Source organism: Canariomyces notabilis (assembly GCF_033297395.1).
Source record: "Canariomyces notabilis strain CBS 508.74 unplaced genomic scaffold N656scaffold_6, whole genome shotgun sequence".
NCBI lineage: Eukaryota > Fungi > Ascomycota > Sordariomycetes > Sordariales > Chaetomiaceae > Canariomyces > Canariomyces notabilis.
In genome coordinates this window covers 987,190-1,005,873 of record NW_027041828.1, presented here as the reverse complement: position 1 = coordinate 1,005,873, position 18,684 = coordinate 987,190, and the positions used below count along the sequence as shown (strand labels likewise).

Sequence of the window (18,684 nt, the reverse complement as noted above, 5' to 3'; positions counted from 1 at the left end):
TCGATATCATCAGACATTGAAAAATCGGGACATGGTCGGAAGAGAGTCCAATGGTGGGCGGTATTCCCTTCGGCATGGAGATGGGGTTCATGGAACTGCGTCGCTGACTCCTCGGCTCTCAATGCCTACAGCACGCTGGCGTGCCTGCCGATCAAAGAAGCAGGGAGAGATGATCCTCGGGGCAGTGTCGTACTTGGACTGCCTCGTGTTCTGTATCTTCTTGGCGCCGCAGCTGCTATGGCAAGTCGGTTTTTTCGAGACGCTGTCGTGTGTCTTGCAGACGCTGCCATTTCTGAGTAAGTTGAATATGGCCCATGACCGCGGATTGACACAACTTGGCTGACCGGCTCGCTGGGCTCAAGTGATAAAACTGCCTCTGGCCCTTATTCGTGAGAGGTATATAATCGGCCGAGAGAAGCGATCTGCCTTTGTGCAGAGGGCATCGCCGTTTGAGGACCTGGTCGTCCGTTGTGTGCGGTATGCCTTTGCGAACATTCCACCTAGAATCGGACGGGTATTCTTCGTCAAGGAGGTCGCGCTGCCATTTCTCTGGTTTCGGTGGCTTCGTCATGGGTATCTTGGGTCTCCGATATTCTGGAGGGAGCATCGCGAGGTGAACCAATCCTGGCTTCAAAGGGTATCTTGAACCCGCATGCTCACCGCGATAGTCGTCATTTCGAGGCATATGGATCATCAAAGATCCCACGAATAAGCCGGATGTGGTTCTATATTACGCTCATGGTGAGCCCGACAACCGTCAACTCCATGGTCTCACATGCTGGTATTGACGCAATCTCAGGAGGAGGGTTCTCCATGGGCTCGGCGTACTTTTATCTGGAGTATCTCCTGACGTGGCTGTCAGTGCTGAGCTCGTCTGGATACCGCAATCCAGCCATATTTGCGCTAGAGTACACGCTGGTCCCGGATGCCTCGTTTCCCGTACAGGTCGATGAAGCAATGAAAGCCTATGAGCACGTGTTGACCGTGGCAGTGGATCCCTCTACCGTCTGTGTTAGCGGAGATTCCGCAGGCGCGACGCTCATCTTGTGCTTGCTGCTTCGTCTCGGCGCCGACAACGTGAATGGCCGTAGCGCAATAGCCGACAGGCGTCAGCACCAACCCGCGAGGCCTGGGCTTGCTGTTCTCATCTCGCCTTGGGTGACTCTCCTCTCGGAACGACACAGGAACACCGTAAGCGACTACCTCGACGTTCAACAACTCCATCAATATGGAGAACTGTTCGCAGGGCGCAGAATATCCTCTAGCGATCCATCGGTATCACCGGGTTGCTGTGAGGACACGGCCTGGTGGAAGCGGTCGTCTCCCTCTAGGGGGATTTTCATCCACTATGGCACAGACGAGGTGCTGAAGTCGGATATTGAGAAGTTCGTTGGCGGCCTCCAGAAAGCCGGCATCCTTATTGAAGCCAAGGCTGAGCCCGGCGGCATCCACGCATGGCCAGTTGCCTCTCTGTTTCTTTGTAGCAGTCGTCATGACCGGCTCGAAGGACTGGTGACTATGACGAGAGAAATTAGCCAACGCATGCCATCGGCGTAGACCAAATGCTAGGGAACGTCTGAGGGAGTCAATGCGTGTTCAGATTAGATCAAGTAATTATGCCATCATAGACATGAGAGCGAAGATGACCCCAGAGGCGGCGCTCGGTTTCTTCACGCTCCTGTGTTCTGCGTCTCTGGTTTTTGGTTGTGTTGCTCTTCAAAGTCATCATGACACGGATACAGATTTAGTTGAGCTTGGGGGGAAATCGTTACCTTAGCTGCATAACGAAGGGTTCGGGTCAGTGAACATGGCAAAGTCTATGTCGTTGCGATTTCTCACTGGGAGTGGGTTCATAACTTCATGCCAGTTCATGGTCCTCGCTCAAAATGCTTTGCCCCTGCCAGGATACCTAGATGCTCCCGAAACTGGCATGGCGTCCCGTCAGACTGCCCCGCTCGGACCGCCCGACGCGACGCGATTGATTAACGTTACACACCGTAATGGGTACGGAACAATACATATATCAGGAATTATGTACCATTATAACCACCTCACTTAGGATATTCAAACAGCATCTGTCAAAGGACCCTTGGAGAACCCTAGATAAGTAATATGCTTACATCAGTCAAGTTGTAAGTCAGTAATGCGACATATGAGATTCGCGAATAGCTTTGTATAAGCCTCGATTCAAACCTACCTGAGGGAGTACGATCATTAGAGCGATGTCACCTTCATGTCAGCTGAAAGCTGTATAATCCCACGTAACGTCATTTCTCATTAACATCTGTCACTGGTGCGCCAAGGCGTTTTCATGATGAAGGTACTGTATGTACGTGGTAAACCCTTATGTATATATAGCGAATTGCAGTGCACTGTAGACAGGCTAGCTACAGGAGTGTCACCTCAGCATTGGTGCAAGGAAAACTCGGCCTAACGTTATGTGTACGCTGTGAATGCGAAATACGGCGAAATACGGCGAAGTGCAGTTTTCTCACAAGAACGGGAAGGAGAGACTTGGATGGATGAACAAATTCATCAAGGGGCTGATAGGAGAGCTATCTTGCAACTATGCCTAATTGGGTAATGATTTGCAAACCCTTTTGTTTCCAGACCCAAAGACAGCGGCACGTCACGGTGCATATAAACGCGCTGGTGCCCCGGATGCGCTTTCAGAGTGAGGCGTGTAAGTCAGCATCCAACCGGCCCGAGTCGACTTGCAAAACTCAGTTTGTTTGACAGCAGGTAATTGGTCCCTTCTCCTTTTCCAACATTTTGCCATCCCTTTGCAGCATTCCAGACGTTTTATGTTTCTCTACGAATCGTGTGTACTTGTACCTCAACCTCTCGCTCATGCTTGATAATGTCCCCTGGCCGAGAAGGTTGCCATGGATACCAGGCAGATCGATGCACAGGATTCTGCCCTTCCAGGTTGACTCCGAATAAAGCCTGGTGCTTGTGCTGACTAGCTGCGGGCTCTCGAGTTACCAACCATGAGGACAGAGTCAGGGCATAATGGCTTTGCCTTTGCTCTGCAAACCAGGTTGGCAGCTCTCTAGCCCTTGCTGCCTGGCCCGGTCAGAGATAGGCCACTGGCTGGAGCGTGTATCTTGGCCGCCGCAATGCAGCGTAAGTTATACGCTAAGCAGCAGGCATCTTCATGACTCTGACTCGGCTGCTGCATCTGAGATGGTGTTGGCCTGTCGTTTGGAATATGAATACTCCGTTTGTGCTCATTGTGTGCCTGCCCGACTTATACAACCTGAGCCATACGGAGGTACCTGTTCTCTTGCTGTCTGCAGCTGCTCCTCTTTCTGCCCCGCATCCCAAGCCCCTCCGTTTGTCATCGCCCGTTGAGAGCTTTCAGTCCTTTGCCCCAGCCGCAGAGAAGCATGAGCTTAATAACCCAGCCACTTGTAGCTCCAAACCCGGCCCGCTTAATCTGTATCGACACATTGCCCCACCAAACGACTTGGAGCTACCAGCTAGAGGACCAACCTACGGACACGGCAAACAGGGACCAGCCTATCATAAAGCTCGAGATCCCGAGACGGTTGCAGTCTAAAAGGGTCCCTTTGTCAATTTGGAACTTTCTCCCATTTTGTGTCGGGAGTCTAAGAACATGTCTGGTGACGGCACTGACGGATCTTATGCACCTAAGAGTCCGGACCTTTCATCCTTTTACACGCCGGGCTCCACACCACCAGCGGAACCACCAGAGTCCTCCCACCGACTTTTGTCCCAGCAATCCCGGTCAAAGTTTGCGGGTGTGCAACCTCACTCGAGTCCATATTTCTCGAATTCATTTGAGCAGCATGCGCATGCACCACCGCATCTGCAAAACTGGCAACAGCTGCAGCAGCAAGTCGGACGAGTCGCGACCCAGCCACATACCCTAGCTCAAGCACGGTCCCTAGACTACCCCAACTCCAGCCAGTCTCCAGGGTTTGCAGCAGGAGTCGGTGCGGGATATTTATCGACCGGTGTGCACTCACACTACTTTCCGCCTCGAACACCACCGTCTGCGGCACAACCCGCTCGAGGATACACGGCACCAGGACTGTACTCGGACAATATCGCCTACCAATACCATCAACACATCACGGCACAAGCAGCGCAGGTGCGCCCGCAACAGGAGCCCTACGGCTATCCCACTGCATCTACCTCGCCAACAGCAGCAACAGGAGGGGGACGGGGACGAGGACGAGGACGAGAGGCAACAGCGCAAGGATCGATACACGAATTACCTACGGCAGCAATGCCCCCAAGAAGGGCCGCGGCGGCGGCAGCGGCAGCCGCCCTTCAACATCAACAGAACCAGGAACAGCAACAAGACCAAGAGATGACGGAACATAACCAGCAACAACAGCAAATCTCAGCAAAAGCGGCGGCGGCTGGCCCGTCGTCATCCTCCGCTCCGGGTGGTGGTGGTGGTGGTGGTAGTGGGATGATGATCGAACCGTCGCCGGTCAAGACCAAGTTCCCGACGGCGCGCATCAAGCGCATCATGCAGGCGGACGAGGAGGTGGGCAAGGTGGCGCAGCAGACGCCCATCGCGGTGGGCAAGGCGCTGGAGCTGTTCATGGTGGCGCTCGTGACCAAGAGCGCCGAGGTGGCGCGCCAAAAGAACTCGAAGCGCGTCTCGGCCCAGATGCTCAAGCAGGTCGTCGAGTCGGACGACCAGTGGGATTTCCTGCGCGACATTGTCGGCAAGATCGAAGGCGGCGGTGGTGAGGAGAAGGGTTCTTCTAGAAACTCGCAGGCTGCTGCTGCGGGGAGGGTGAAGGCTGAGAGTGAGAGTGATGAGGATGCGGGCGGTGGTGTGGTTAAGAAGAAGAGGGGTGGTGGGAGGAAGAAGAAGATCAAGGGGGAGTGAGACTGTTTGGTTGAGAAGGGGTAATGAATTGTAGGGCCAAATGATGTTATGAATCGCGGGAATTGGCGTTGGGAAGGGACGGTATGGGTTCGAAGACGCTTTCTGAGCTTGATACTGTAGCTTTGGCGATTATTATGAGGGTTTGGGCGAGGCAGCAGATATCTAGGGCAAGAATTGGTCATTCCGGGACTGCAGGGCGAGGAACATTACCACATCGAATATAATAGCTCTGCCCTCCTTCGCGGGGAGCTTCCTGATCTCAAATCTCGGCAGCTGTTAAGGGTTGCGGTGCGCGGGACCGCATTTACGCTAAGACGCCGGTAGTCTGGAAGCTCCCGATGCTGTGGAGGCATTTTGGCCCTTTGGGTAGTCGCGTCGGAGTGGACCGCTGCGTTCCACACGATAGAAATTACAGTACCGCCATAATACCTCCGTAATACGCTTGTTGACACTTGACACATTCTGAGCACGCGAGCAATCAACGACTGACGTTGTCGGTCCCCATTCCCCAAGTTCCGTCTGGGTGGACACCCTCAAACCTACATAGCTCAGCCTCTTGCCGACGCGCTTCTCTGTATCGCCTTGGCAAGAATAGGGGAGATTGCTGTCCAGAAGATACGCTGATACGGAACCCGCCGGGGACTGACAAGCGGGCTCTGGAAGGGGTTTAGTCTTTGCGCATTTGGGTGGTTCACTGGACTCTTGGAACACCGCGGATGGACGATATGCATCCTCCAGCCCAGCCCGGCAAGCTGCAAGTCTGGGGCTACCAAATACCAATTGTGTCCTGTCTACTCCGTACCGGTATAATATCTCTTCAACAAGTTAGCTTTCCACACCCAAGCACACGACTGCGCTTCTATTAACACCCTTGTCCCCTGTTCTTCTTATCCAAGTGCAACCTTTCCAGCTGCGGTTGTGCCTTCCACTCTCAGCTTGAGCGAGAGGCGCAGAGAGGCTACGCCTGCACCGTGCCGATCCGCTCTCTCACCTCAACCTATCCATCCCCCGTGCCCATAGCGACACCTGCGCAGCGTCATGGCCGGTTGAGCTGATGGGGCTTGCGCGGCGTCGTCCATGATGCCAAACCCGAGTCGTCCCGCGGCCCCTCGCCTTCCTCCGGTCGATGAGGCTGTTGTACCCTTCTCCGAACTCTTCGAAAATGGCTTTGATCGCGCGACCATCGACGCCACTGCCCAGCTCGCCGATCAGAGCATATTTGTAGCATCTAACGGTCGCCGCTTTCGCCTGGAGCGCATCCCAGACCCCGACCCCGGCCCCATCCAAGCCCGCACGCCAGGCGCTTCGCCGATCGCTTCTGTTGGTCTTGGTCCCGCGCATTCTGTACCTCTGCATCCTCCTCCGGCCCCGAGCCCCACATCCTCCAGCGCCCCCGTAGTTGCTCAGATAGCCGAGTTGGACGCCTCCGACAGCGCCCCAAGTTCAAGTTGGAGACGGCCTCCGTCTGATGCTAGCTTTCACTCCCGCTCGCCCGACGGCTACCCTGTTCGGCCCGGGCAGGGAAGGTGTGCCGTCCCAGGCGCACAAGCCAACATCGCGACCCACGAAGTCACGAATATGATGTCGCATCTCAGTGTAAGTCGTTTCGGTGCAGCACCGCTGTACCGAGAGTCAGACGGCGGAGTGCAGGCAGCCGAGACTCTCACAGATCCATATTGGGCGCCAAGGTCGCCCATAGACCCCAGCAGTCCGATAGCAGCCACGCCGATACTATCGCACAGCCAACTCTCACAACCAACGGACCAGCAGCCGCCAGTATCCGGGACGCCATATCACGGCCGAGACAACTCGGGGATTTCACCGGTCACTTGGCCCAACATCAACTATGTCGACTACACCGCCCAGGCGAACTTCCACGTTCAAAACTCACGGCAGGCGGCAGTCACCCCCTCGGGACTCCCTTCGCTCATGGAGGGTTCTACCCCACTGTCGCCTGCGCATGGGACATCTGACTCGGATCCAATCCCAAACTTCTCGTCGGACAGTGTCTCATACGTAGCCACGTCCACTGAATATCCCAGCCCGCCGGTCTATACCTCGGCGACAGCGCCGCCCTCTCTTGTAGGCCGGCGCCCGAGTTATATCACGGCGGTAGGGAAACACCGTGACATGATCGATACTTTGACCCCTGTTGTTGTGCTCCCGCACACCCCGTCCAACTCGAGCGACGGCGGGAGTACCGTAACAGGAAGGGACAATGTATTGCCTGGCGAAGATGCCTTGTTTGACGGGTGAGCGGGTTCCTTTCAAGTGGGATATATGGCTGTTGTGTTCTAACATGTATCTGTTCGGTTCGGGGCTTAGACCGGTGAAGAGCGCGCCGACGCTTGCAGCGCCCATGTTCCGGGAAGGCGTGCTCAAGGTGTTCCGAAACACGCTCACCAACGATCTCAGGTTTTACTGCCGAGTTGATCGCGAGTCAGAGACATATTGGAGTACGGCCGCCCCGCCTCCGATCAGCCAGGGAAAACCCATTTAGAGTTGTATGTACTGACGGTTAACCATGCATAGTGAAAGCGAACAACGCCCAACTTGTCCCCGCCTACGCCTACGACCAGCGGCTGTCAAACATTGTCTACGTTCGTGACAGGGAACACGACAAGGGCGGCAGCGGGTACGTGCAGGCCTCGCAGGCGAACGGCAGGCCCAGCGGGATATACCAGTTCCCGAGTCTCAAAGGTACTTACTTAATCTATCTATGTTTGCATGCATCGAGACTACCTTAGCCACTCCATCAAGCATATTTGGGCCGTTTGTTGACGCGCAAGACAGACCTCTTCGATTTCCAGGCCAAACTCACAGGCGAGAAGGTCGTCCTGGACATTGGCAGCGTGCGCATGGTCAGGCTCAGCAAGGCCAACAGCCGGTCGAGCACGGCCTACTCGAGCGCGCGGCTGCAGATCTGGCACGAGGCCGAGGGCGGCCGGCGCAAGACGCAGTCGGACGGCGCCTCATTTGTCACGGCCGGCACGGCGCTGTCCGGCCCGCTCAGGACCAGGACAGTGGTCAGCTCGTCGAGGCTGCTGCTGTACCTCGGCCGGTTGGGGGAGTATATCACTGTCTATAGTACGTTTTGAATCAGCCCGGGGTAGTTAATATGAGGGTGAATGGGGTTGCTGACGAGGTGGAATCGCTCCAGTTACGGACGATCTCGAGGTCGTAACCGAAGGCTCGACGGTGGTTAAGCTGAAGCCGAGGAAAAACCCCATTCCGTTTTCGAAAATGGGGTCGAGGTTCACATGGGTCAAGGGTAAGTGCTGGAAATCCAAAGTGTCTGATCAGTTGATGGGGTGTCGAACTATGCTAACAGCGCTCGAACCAGCCCATCAAGAACCCAGTCATGGTTCAGAACCGGCGGGGCTTGATATCTCGGGGAAGGTGGTCGAGGTCGATGTGGACAGTTACGACTCGTACAAGACGTTTGAGATTGAGTTTGAGAACTCGCCGAGTATGGATTGCCCCACAGGCCATTATTGCTCGCTTCCCCGTCCCTGTTACAAAGCTGCTGACACCCAAGGCGAAAACAGGCCAGGATAACTTTCTCCGCAAGTGGGACGAGGTCATTAGGGAACGCAGACTCCAGCGCGCGAGATTGGCGCAGATCGAGGAGGATATGAAGAGGAATGTTTTTACGGGACGGCAGGCGAGGGCTATCAAGACATGAAAAGGGGTTCAACCACCAAGGAGAGGGCGTTGTGGGATGGTTTGTCAGCGGTCGGTCCCGGCGCTCGTGGCTTTTGTTTCGAGGCTTGGCAGATGCAGCTATTTACATACAAGCATGTAATTGTTCTGAGCGCGGTCTTGGGATATCTGGGAAGCGGCTATTGCGAAGCGAGAGGGAGTATTGGGGTCTTTGGCTTTTGGAATGCTGGAAGATGGGCATGTGTGGGCAGGCTACCGACAATACCACGCTGTTTTTGATCCGTTCTGCTCAAAGTCTTGTTCTCGGCGAGGAGATAAAACCTCAATCAGAAAGGGCATCGTATGCTTGGAAAGAAGATGCTTGTGAGTCTTGAGTGTCTTCATTGTTTACTCTATTGCACTATACCTAGGTACTATTGGACAGGGCTAACATTTGCGCTGATGCTGATGGCTGCCTACACGGGCAAGGCACACTGAACGACTTGAGATTCATCCCCACGGCCCACAGTGACAACTCACTTACTGTACAGTACCTATCACGCCGGGGGTGGGAACAGCAGCAAAGGATATACATCCGATTCATCTACCAACCGTGTTCATTTCACTTCCTCACCCTTACCTTCGTCTCTTGCCCATTCCCCATAGTCATCAGCAAGATGTCCACGCCGCAGACGCCGTCGCGCAAGCTATTCATCCAAATGTCCGGCACACCAGGGTCCGGGAAAAGCACGCTAGCGCGACTCCTCGGACGCGCCCTCGGCGGGGTGGTCATCGACCACGACGTGCTGCGATCCGCCTTTCTCGAACCCTCCACACGCCTCGCCTTCGAGCAGGCGGCAAAACACGCCTACCGGCTCCAGTCGACGCTGGCCCAGGACCTGATGGAGCAGGGCGGCGTGGCCGGGATCATCATGGACAGCCCGTGCAACTTCCGGGAGGTCCTTGACCAGGGCGCGGCGCGCGCCAGACAGCACGGCTACGAATCCTGGTACGTCGAGTGCAGAGTGCAGGATGCCGAGCTGCTTGACAGGCGGCTGCGCGGCCGTGTCCGGCCGATGGCGAGCCAGCGCTCGGGGATCGATCGGCCTCCGGCGGGTGCGGTTGCGCCCGCGGCGAGGGGTGCTGCTGCTGTTGTTGGCGAAGACAAGATTGAAGGGGATGGCGATCGAGAGACGTTCGGGAGGTGGATGAAGAACCCGTGTCGGCCGGAGGAGAATGTTGTCGTGGTGGACTCGACGGGAGACCCGGAGATGCTGCGAGACTATGTCTTGGAGCGCATTCTAGGTTGACTATTTATAAGAGCCTATAAAGGCGTGTCCTGGTGGGGTCTTTCATGAGGCAGAAACTGTAAAGAGTTGTGCCTGGAACTTCCCCCCCTGCGGCGGGGTGGTTTTGTGTCAGGCAGCCTTACCCACGCATAGCTCTATGGAGGTCCTCAACGTTGTGATTTTGTCTAGACGGCCCTGGATGAAGCATAAGAACCGCTGCATGTTCCGTTGGGGTTGAGCTTTGATTTCCGGATGTTGACTGTAGGTCACTGTCGTGTGCAGCCCTTCTATTAGGTGAAGCGCAACCTGGAGAAGTGTCCGACAGGCATGAGACGCACCGCACCGAAGCATCAAGAAGCAGGTTCCCGCTCGAGGCAGGGAACCGACGTCTGACCCGCAGTGCAGCAAGGCGCGGCGCAGGTCAGAATTATTGAATCCATGCAGGTGTAGGGCAAGCTCGTTTTTCTCGAATAAGGCTGTTCCCAGGGGAAAGCAACTTGTTACTACATCAAGGTGTAGCAAGCAAAGGGTGCTGTATGTACAATGACGGTGCTGTCAATCCAACCTTCTTCTCAACCTGGAAATGGTTGAGGATGGGCACACGACAGTTGATGGGCGTGGGGTAAATTAATTGAATTCTCGGCGGGTGATAATTACGCTTAGTTAAGTTGGTAAGGTAATTACCCGAAATTACCTAGTTACTGCCCAGACCACACTAGTGTAACGTCCAGTCAGATGACAGCGGGGTCGACAGCCTGAAGCAGCGTTGGAGTTTCCATGATTCCATGGAAGGTTGGTTTGGTGCTTTAGGAACGTCTGGTCTTCTATTCCCGACGGTTTGTGACCTACTTGTGTTACGGTACAATGAATCACTTGTATTCGTTATTAGGAGACGCAAGAAGGAGGCGCTCTTCTATGAAATATTTAGAAGCCAAGCAGCAGCAGCGGAGTGTTGATGACCCGGGCCGGCGGTTTCCTATCATTGCCCGCCGTCGCTTATCGCAGGCGGGCACACTCGGTTTCCACTGTGGAACCCCTCTGGGTTGCTGAGTGTCCTGCATTGTTACCCAACCCCCGTCTAATTGGATCCTCTGTTTGGCCCCCCAGCTTTCCCTGCCCACCTCTTCTTCAGCTGTCCACCTCCTTTCCATGCCCGGCCTCATGCAATTTGGTTGCACTCGGGAACCATATGAAAGTGGCCGGGGATGGGTTGGCCTCGGCTGGTACGGCGCTGGTTTCTTACATACACACATACCGTTACAGGGCACTGGACGTACTGTAACAGGCTGTATGAACCACTAACCAGCTGCTTCAGTCAGGTTGGTAGCTTCCTAGTAGCTTCGGCTAATTGAGCTTGTGATTCGATAGCAGCGAGGCTATCCCACCGGGCAGGGCAATCGTCACTTGGCTTCTTGCCCGTCTCCTCCTGTTTTGTTTCGACCACTCGCATTCTGGGTTTGCGCCCGCTTCAGCATCATTGGGCCGAGAGAGGTGCTTTACTCGAATTCCAGACCGAAGCATGCACTTAGCAGCGCAATCACCAGAAGTGCGGCTTTGCCCGAGGAGAGAACAAGGCCGCCCAAAGATATAGAGCAGCCTTAAGCCGGGCTGTGTTGCCGTTAACGTCAAGCGCCGTGAAAACCCCAGGATTCAATTACCCGATCAAACCAGGCAGCATAACCATCTTGCTACCACCGTTACGAGGGCGAAACGAGAGGGGAGGAAGGCTTGGTGAGCCGAGAGAAGATCGGTATCTTGACTAGCAACAGGCGAAGCAGTTCCAGGTTTCTCTGGAATTGCAACGGGAGCCGATGCGAGATGCAAGAGCCGGAGATCTTCGAACAGCCAGTGGCCGACAAGGACCCGGAGGCCCTTGGTGTGATCGACGAAACTGGTACCTATCATACCGTGCTGGGCAGCGGCAGCGGCGTTGGGCAAATTACTGTTGATGATGCACATGACGACTATCATGACTTTGTCTATCCCGAAGGTTCGTCGTCTTCTTATCCCCCTATCGGCGGAAAGTTGGGGGCGACCTTTCTGACAGCGACGTTACGCCCACAGACAGAAAACTAGGGACTTGGTCCACGGCTTTCTTGATCATCAACCGGGTCGTTGGGGCGGGAATATACTCAACCCCGTCTGGGATCATTTACTCAATAAACAGCGTTGGTATGACGTTGCTCTTTTGGGTCCTGGGCGGCTTGATGACTTTCTGGTAAGTTCCCCGCCTCGTCTGAAGAACCCAAGCTGACTCTCGAAGCGGGTATGGCACTAGATCGCTTTCCAGAGCCTCATGTTAATGCTGACATGGAGTCAGACTGTTTGTCTACCTGGAGTATGGCACCGCTTTGCCACGTTCAGGAGGCGAGAAGGTTTATGTGAGCTACAAAACCCTTTTGTGGCCATTTCTATGCCAGTTTTCTGACGCCAATGACCCTTGGATAGCTAGAGCGGGTTTATCAGAGGCCACGCTATCTGGCAACATGCATCTTCGCAGGTATGTACCAAATTGCCTTCGACAACTTCTGCATGCTTACTCAATTGCAGTCCAATTCGTTCTGTTTGCCATCTCCACCGGCGGTAGCGTTAGCTTTAGCAGCTATATACTGCGAGCGATAACATATGACGCCCAAGACGGGAGCTGGCTGAATCGAGGTATTGCGATTGCCGCCATTACTGGTCAGTGACGCATCCTATCCTTTTAACATACAATACCTGACGTCTGTTGAATATTGTAATTAGTGGTTTGCCTTATCCATGCCTTTGCTCCCCGCTGGGGTATCTGGCTCAGCAACGGCCTCGGCGCCTTCAAGCTCATTCTGCTCAGTTTACTCGTCTGCACCGGCTTTGCCGCTCTTGCCGGACGGACAGCTACACCGAGACCCCACCCTGGCAATTTCTCAAGCTTTCACGGACCCGACATGCCGCAGCCTGATGAGGAGGACTCGGCCGGTGCTGTCGCCGGATATGCCACTGCTCTGCTCCAAATCCTCTACGCTTATAGCGGGTGGGAGAATGCAAATTATGTACGCGGTCATTCCTTAGTCGAGAGAAGAAGGACCGTTGATGCTGATCACATTGAAGGTCTTGACCGAAGTTCGGAATGCGCCAAAGACATTGCGCAAGGCAGCACCGATTGCCATCTCGGTTGTTACTGTGCTCTATGTTCTCGCCAACATTTCCTATGTGAGTTATAGAAGGATGTTACCCTGCTTGTGTGATACAAGCCACTAACACGAGCCCAGTTTGCCGCCATGACCAAAAGCGAGATTGCCAACTCAAAGGTGGTCGTTGCCGCCCAGTTTTTCCAGAACGTATGGGGCAAGAGCGCCTTCGTCGACCATGTGGTGCCGCTCTTCATCGCCCTCTCGGCGTTGGGCAATGTATTTGCGCAGTCGTTTGCCATGCCTCGCGTCAAGCAGGAACTGGCCAAAGAGGGCATTCTGCCTTGGTCTCGCTTTTGGGCCAGCGACTGGCCATTCAACGCTCCTACTGGTGAGCACTCGTTAGATGGAGCATGATACGAATGATGATAACTGACTTGCTGTCAGGGGCTATCTTTCTCCATTGGATCTTTTCCTGTGGCCTCATCCTCGGGTCGCACACCTCAGACGTTTACATGTTCGTCACCAACGTCTTCATTTACAGCAGCAATTGGATCAAGGGTAGGCTCTTCCAACCTCCCTTTATTCCTTCCATTCACCTAAGTGAGCATGTCATGCTAACCCTACTCGGCTGAACCCAAGTCTTCCTCGCCATCGGCCTTGTTTACCTCAGCTTTGCCCCGTCGGAACGGTGGGCCGAGCAGCGCACTACGTTTCGGAGCTCGCCGCTGCTGACCATTTTCTGGATCATCTCGTTGCTCTATGTCCAAGCGGCGCCCTTCATCCCGAATTCGCTGCTTCATACGGTGCCGTTCTTTGTCGTACCTACGCTCGGCACCAGCCTCCTGGTCCTCGGCACCGGTTACTGGCTGGTCTGGGCCAAAGTGCTCCCGGCGTTTGGGTACAGTATCCAGCATGAGATTGTGCAGATGCCGGATGGGAGCGAGCGGGTCAAATACAAGGTGAGTCTCTGTGGCTTTCTAGTCTGGGGGGCGGGCTGTGAACTGACAAGACGCAGAGGGTCAAGCCGAGCAGGAGGAGGAAAAGGCGGGGACAGTGGCAGAGGCAACGGAAAAAATCTGTTTGGTAGCATTTGGATAGTGTTGTTTTTTGCATCCTCGCGTTAGCTGGAGTTTGGCCGCTATTTACGGTGCAGATTAAAGAGACATGTTGAACTTGAACGACTTGGTGTTCATGTCGTGACCTTTTACCGCCCCCGCTACCCCTGAGACTTCGGATTGTTGGGTTAGTGATACACAATGAGAACTTGGAAGAGAGGGAGATCATCGCAGGAGGGAGATCATCGCAGCGACAGAAAAGCGAAGAGGGAAACCTCGTGGCAACCCTCACGCATTGAGTCGACCTAGACAAAGCCATCATTGTTCCATCTCAACAAGATGCGCACATTGATCCGAGTGCCGGAAGGTAGGAGGAGTCAAGGCAAGTGGACAGTGGAAAGTCGGGGTTAGTTATAAATTGAAGGCTCGGCAGGTGGGGCCCCGTTAGGGGCGCAGCGACAGCAGCCGAGCGGAGCGAACCCCTTCGCGAATTGGCCAAATGGAGAGCTTTGGCTCAAGTTGTCCTCTGGATCAACTTCGTACTTCTCAACAGACGAACATTCCGCACCTTGACATCCCAGATCAAACCCCGAACCGGATCCCTCGGGTGGCCGCCATGCTACAGCTCCTGCGCGCGCCTCCTTGTGCGAACCTCTGACGAACCAGGCAGATATGCCCATGAGCATGCTGTCTCCTCCCTGTCTGATGACTCTGATCGCTCCTTCTTATCCCCAGTCCAGCCCGCCTCCCTGACCAGTCGGGACCAATGTCTTGGGACTTGCTGAAGCGGTTCCTCGAAAGCGATGTTTTCAACCAGGACCCCTTCCTCTCCGTGTCCTATCTCTCGTGCGCCGCCCTCACCTCATAGCAAGAAACCGCCCCAGCGCAGTGCTGACAAACCACTTGTTCTCGCTGCAGACGATACGCCGATCATGTGGGCATCCACTACGTGCTCTGCAGCAAACTTCGCCAGTTTCCCTACGAGGATATCGAGTTCTTTCTTCCGCAGCTATGCCACCTCATAATCAGCCTCGACAATGAGTCGATGGCCTTGGAGGAGTTCCTGCTGGATCTCTGCGAGGAGTCGGTCACCGCAGCATTGCTGGTTCGCGCTTCTCTCTCATTTATCCCCCGCTCCCCCAGCTCGCTGGCTAATACCCTTCCCCCGCAGACATTCTGGTTGTTCCAGACCTACCTGCACGACCTATCATCGAATCCCCAGACCGAAGCATTCAAGACATGTCGCAGGGTATACAACAAGGTACAACATGTCGTATTTGGTCTGTCGGAGAGCGGAAGGCATGAAAAGATTGTCGAAAATGTCCTACCCGTAACGGTTCTAGGGAGTTTCGTTCTTGGAAGCATAGCCTGCCCCTTTCTGCCACACTGGGCTGGACCCCTAGCCGTTGCCCAAGCTAGGAAGCCTCGCCCAGTTGTCGAAACCATTTCCGAGGCCGCGGCTGTCACTGCGAATGTGAATGTGCCGGCCCGCGCACACACCATGACCGGAAATCCTCGAGCAAGGCGGCCAAAGGATGGGCGCGTTGCGAGTGCCCCGGATTCTAGGGGTACGCAGGGCAACCAGCACACAAAATCACCTGCCAAGGCACCGCGACCGTCATCAAAGTCGGCAACCGTGGAAACCCCGTCACAAAAGAAGGAGGATGCAGGTTTACCGTCACAGCTCGAGAATTTGGCCCTCGACGGACGTCTCAGCTCGGCTTCTCTGCCTTTACCTGAGTCCAGGCCACCTCGTATCGTTACAAGGCCATCTACGCCACAGTCGGCTGGCCTGCGGCCGTCTGAGCCTATACAGAGGAGACATTCTCACCATCTAAAAACTCCATTGAATCTAGCCGACATGACCCCTCTGCAAAAGACGCGCCTGCTGCGCCAAAACTATTTCCGCTGTCAGACTGCGTTCCTATCGGCATTGGAGGACATCTCGAACCGCCTAATCATGGTCCCCAAGCCTGCCCGTTTGAGCGCCCTACGTGCTGAGCTGGCACTCATCGCCCGGGATCTACCCGCGGAGGTGGACATCCCGGTCATATGCCCTCCTGACTTGGTGGATGGCTCTCCGGCCCGAAGCCGCCATCACAGGATAGTCCGGCTCAACCCGGCCGAGGCCACTGTTCTCAACAGCGCCGAGAAGGTGCCGTACCTGCTCATGGTCGAAATTCTGCGCGATGATTTCACGTTTGATCCCGACACCCAGGACAACCAAAGACTACTCACGAATCTGCTGGCCGAGCAAGGAACACGCAAGCGAATATTTGACCTGTCCGATGCCCAGAAACTATCTACCACTTCCCGCCCGCCAGAGTTGGTTGTCGACAGCGTCTTTGAGCCGGCATCGGGGGATTTGGGGAGTTCTCCCATGCTCAAGCCCGTAGATGACGACTTTTTTGGGCCAAGGCCGATGCAATCGAGCCACTCCCTCCGGCTGTCGAGCGCTGCCAACACCACGGCATCGACCGGCTCGGATAAGAGCACTCCCCGGAGCTCGGGTGACCCCACCTCAGGAGCTTCCAGCCCTCCATTAAGGAGAATGACGCTGACCAATCCGCGCAACAACTCGGTCGACCAGCCCGACTTCTCGGCCCTAGCGGTGCACATGCGCACGGCTTCGCAGATGCTGGCGCAGCTGGACGCAACAAGCGGCAAGCGGCCCCGCCAGGAGGTGGCGGCCATCCGGGCGCGCATCATCGCAAGCATGCAGAGTCTGGAAGAGCAGAGCTTCGATCTTGACGATGGCCAAGGACCCACGTTTGACATGATCATGGCCAGGGCGCAGGCTGCGTCAGCGGCGAACGAGGCTGCCAACGGAGGTGCAGAAGGGGGCAATGACGATGGCACGGCCCCGTCTGTCGAACCTAATCTCAACGCCAATGCAGGCATCGACCGGATGGAGAACGACATCAAGACGGGCGGCCTGCAGCGCAAGGGCGACCGCGACGACCCAAGCGCGGCCGTGTTTGGCGAGGCGTGGGAGACGAAGAAGGAGCGGATCCGCAAGTCGTCGCCCTACGGCTGGATGAAGAATTGGGACCTGGTCAGCGTCATCGTCAAGACGGGCTCGGACTTGCGCCAGGAGGCCTTTGCGTGCCAGCTGATCCGCGTGTGCCATAAGATCTGGGTCGACGCGGGCGTACCCGTGTGGGTCAAGCTGATGCGCATCCTCGTCACGGGCGAGTCGTCTGGCCTAATCGAGACCATCGCCAACGGCGTGTCGCTGCACTCGATCAAGCGCAGCCTCACCCTCTCAAGCATCGAGTCGGGCGCCAACCCCCGCCGCAGGATCGCGACGCTCAGGGACCATTTCATTAAGGTGTTTGGCAGCCCGGATAGTGAACCTTATCGGGCCGGCGTGGATGCCTTCAAGAGGTCCCTCGCGGCGTACAGCGTCATCTCATACGTCCTGCAGCTCAAGGACAGGCACAATGGGAATGTCCTTATTGACAACGAGGGACACATCATTCATATTGATTTTGGCTTCATGCTGTCCAACTCGCCCGGCTCGGTCGGGTTTGAGGCGGCGCCGTTCAAGCTTACCTACGAATATGTTGATGTGCTGGGTGGGGTCGGCTCGCCGGATTTCGATGACTTTAAGAAGCTTTGCAAACAGGCGTTTCAGGGTACGTTCTTACTCCTCCCCGCTCAAAACAAATATCTTACTGGGCGGTACATATGAGGAGAAGAGGGACTAACTCGTTGTGTCAGCCCTCCGGCGATCGGCAGACAATATCACGGACCTGGTCAGCATGATGGGCCGCGAGTCCAAGATGCCCTGCTTCGGGGCGGGCGTGACGCAGGTGACGGCGGCGCTGCGAGGGCGCTTCCAGCTGCAGCTGAGTGCCGACGAGGCCGAGCAGTTTGTCGAGAATGACCTGATTGGCAAGTCGCTTGGTAGCTATTATACACGACTGTGGGTTGCCTTCTTCTCCCTCCCGCTCCCAATCTAGTCATGTATGTGGTCTGGCTGACTTTAGGGCTCTGCAGTTATGATACTTTCCAGTATAGGACGCAGGGGATCTACTAGATGTGTTGAGCGGCGGGGGACAAAAAGAGGGGTGCGTCTGTTCATAGCGCTGCTGATGAGAATGATTGACGGAGCGAGAAGGATATCCCTTTCCCAGTTAAAGAGCGGCATCTTGTTAAGGGCATCTTGACGGCGTTGGGTTGGAGATGGGCGATATAAATAGATGGTGGCATCTGTCTATGTGCTCTTGTTGGTTATCGAGTACGAGTAGGTCGCGACGTCTGTGAGAGGTTCAGTCTGACGAGCGCACCAGACTTGCCTCGCTGCAGTGTTGTGCCTACCTGCCTATTTACCTAGTGTAACTGAGCGAGTAAAGGGTTTGCAAAGTGTGAGAGAAGTAGTTGTGATACTCGTTGTGAAGTTGGGCTGTGATATGTTTCATTGGGCTGGTCGAGACTGGCAGAACCCCAGGCACAAACACGGACGAACTGCAGTGTCGCGCCTTAGAAGGCAACATGTGGCTGTCAAGTAACGGATGGATCCTGGCACAGAGCCAGGATGAAACAGCTGGTTATTGTTCATCGGTTATATATAGGTATGTAGAGGCAGTTTGAACGTCTTGTTCCAGCTTCTTGAGCCGAGTATACCTCAGCCAAGCTTACTCTCTCACATTTCCAGGTTGGGAATGACATAGACTGGCGAGACTAGCAAGCCTTACATTGCCGATCTTGAA

General features: G+C 55.3%; 5 protein-coding genes across 5 annotated transcripts; all 5 read left to right on the top strand.

The window, feature by feature from the left end:
- Positions 1-121: 121 nt before the first annotated feature.
- N656DRAFT_843892 (alpha/beta-hydrolase) lies at positions 122-1,859 on the top strand (the record flags this gene model as incomplete). The annotated part of the gene is made up of 4 exons (XM_064819111.1): positions 122-296; positions 363-613; positions 669-741; positions 800-1,859. 4 exons carry the CDS (start codon positions 122-124, stop codon positions 1,555-1,557), a joined length of 1,257 nt encoding a protein of 418 aa, XP_064671917.1. The 3' UTR covers positions 1,558-1,859.
- Positions 1,860-4,465: 2,606 nt separating this feature from the next.
- Positions 4,466-4,714, top strand: N656DRAFT_682141 (histone-fold-containing protein; the record flags this gene model as incomplete). Its single annotated transcript, XM_064810569.1, has 1 exon — positions 4,466-4,714. A coding segment is annotated over one exon (249 nt), but the record flags the coding sequence as incomplete, so codon positions are not given.
- Positions 4,715-5,953: 1,239 nt separating this feature from the next.
- N656DRAFT_788547 (uncharacterized protein) lies at positions 5,954-7,971 on the top strand (the record flags this gene model as incomplete). The annotated part of the gene is made up of 4 exons (XM_064816700.1): positions 5,954-7,125; positions 7,199-7,329; positions 7,406-7,573; positions 7,667-7,971. 4 exons carry the CDS (start codon positions 5,954-5,956, stop codon positions 7,969-7,971), a joined length of 1,776 nt encoding a protein of 591 aa, XP_064671915.1.
- Positions 7,972-8,812: 841 nt separating this feature from the next.
- N656DRAFT_586877 (ATP-binding protein) lies at positions 8,813-9,879 on the top strand. Its single transcript, XM_064810192.1, has one exon. It carries the CDS (start codon positions 9,193-9,195, stop codon positions 9,823-9,825), a length of 633 nt encoding a protein of 210 aa, XP_064671914.1. The 5' UTR covers positions 8,813-9,192; the 3' UTR covers positions 9,826-9,879.
- Positions 9,880-11,622: 1,743 nt separating this feature from the next.
- On the top strand, positions 11,623-18,011 carry N656DRAFT_705945 (phosphatidylinositol 4-kinase-like protein; the record flags this gene model as incomplete). Its single annotated transcript, XM_064811314.1, has 14 exons — positions 11,623-11,794; positions 11,869-12,022; positions 12,169-12,185; positions 12,355-12,486; positions 12,550-12,833; positions 12,892-12,993; positions 13,053-13,302; positions 13,359-13,472; positions 13,554-13,910; positions 13,944-13,992; positions 14,888-15,074; positions 15,141-17,607; positions 17,693-17,897; positions 17,972-18,011. The coding sequence occupies 14 exons, from the start codon at positions 11,623-11,625 to the stop codon at positions 18,009-18,011; spliced, it is 4,530 nt and encodes a 1,509-aa protein (XP_064671913.1).
- Positions 18,012-18,684: the final 673 nt, after the last annotated feature.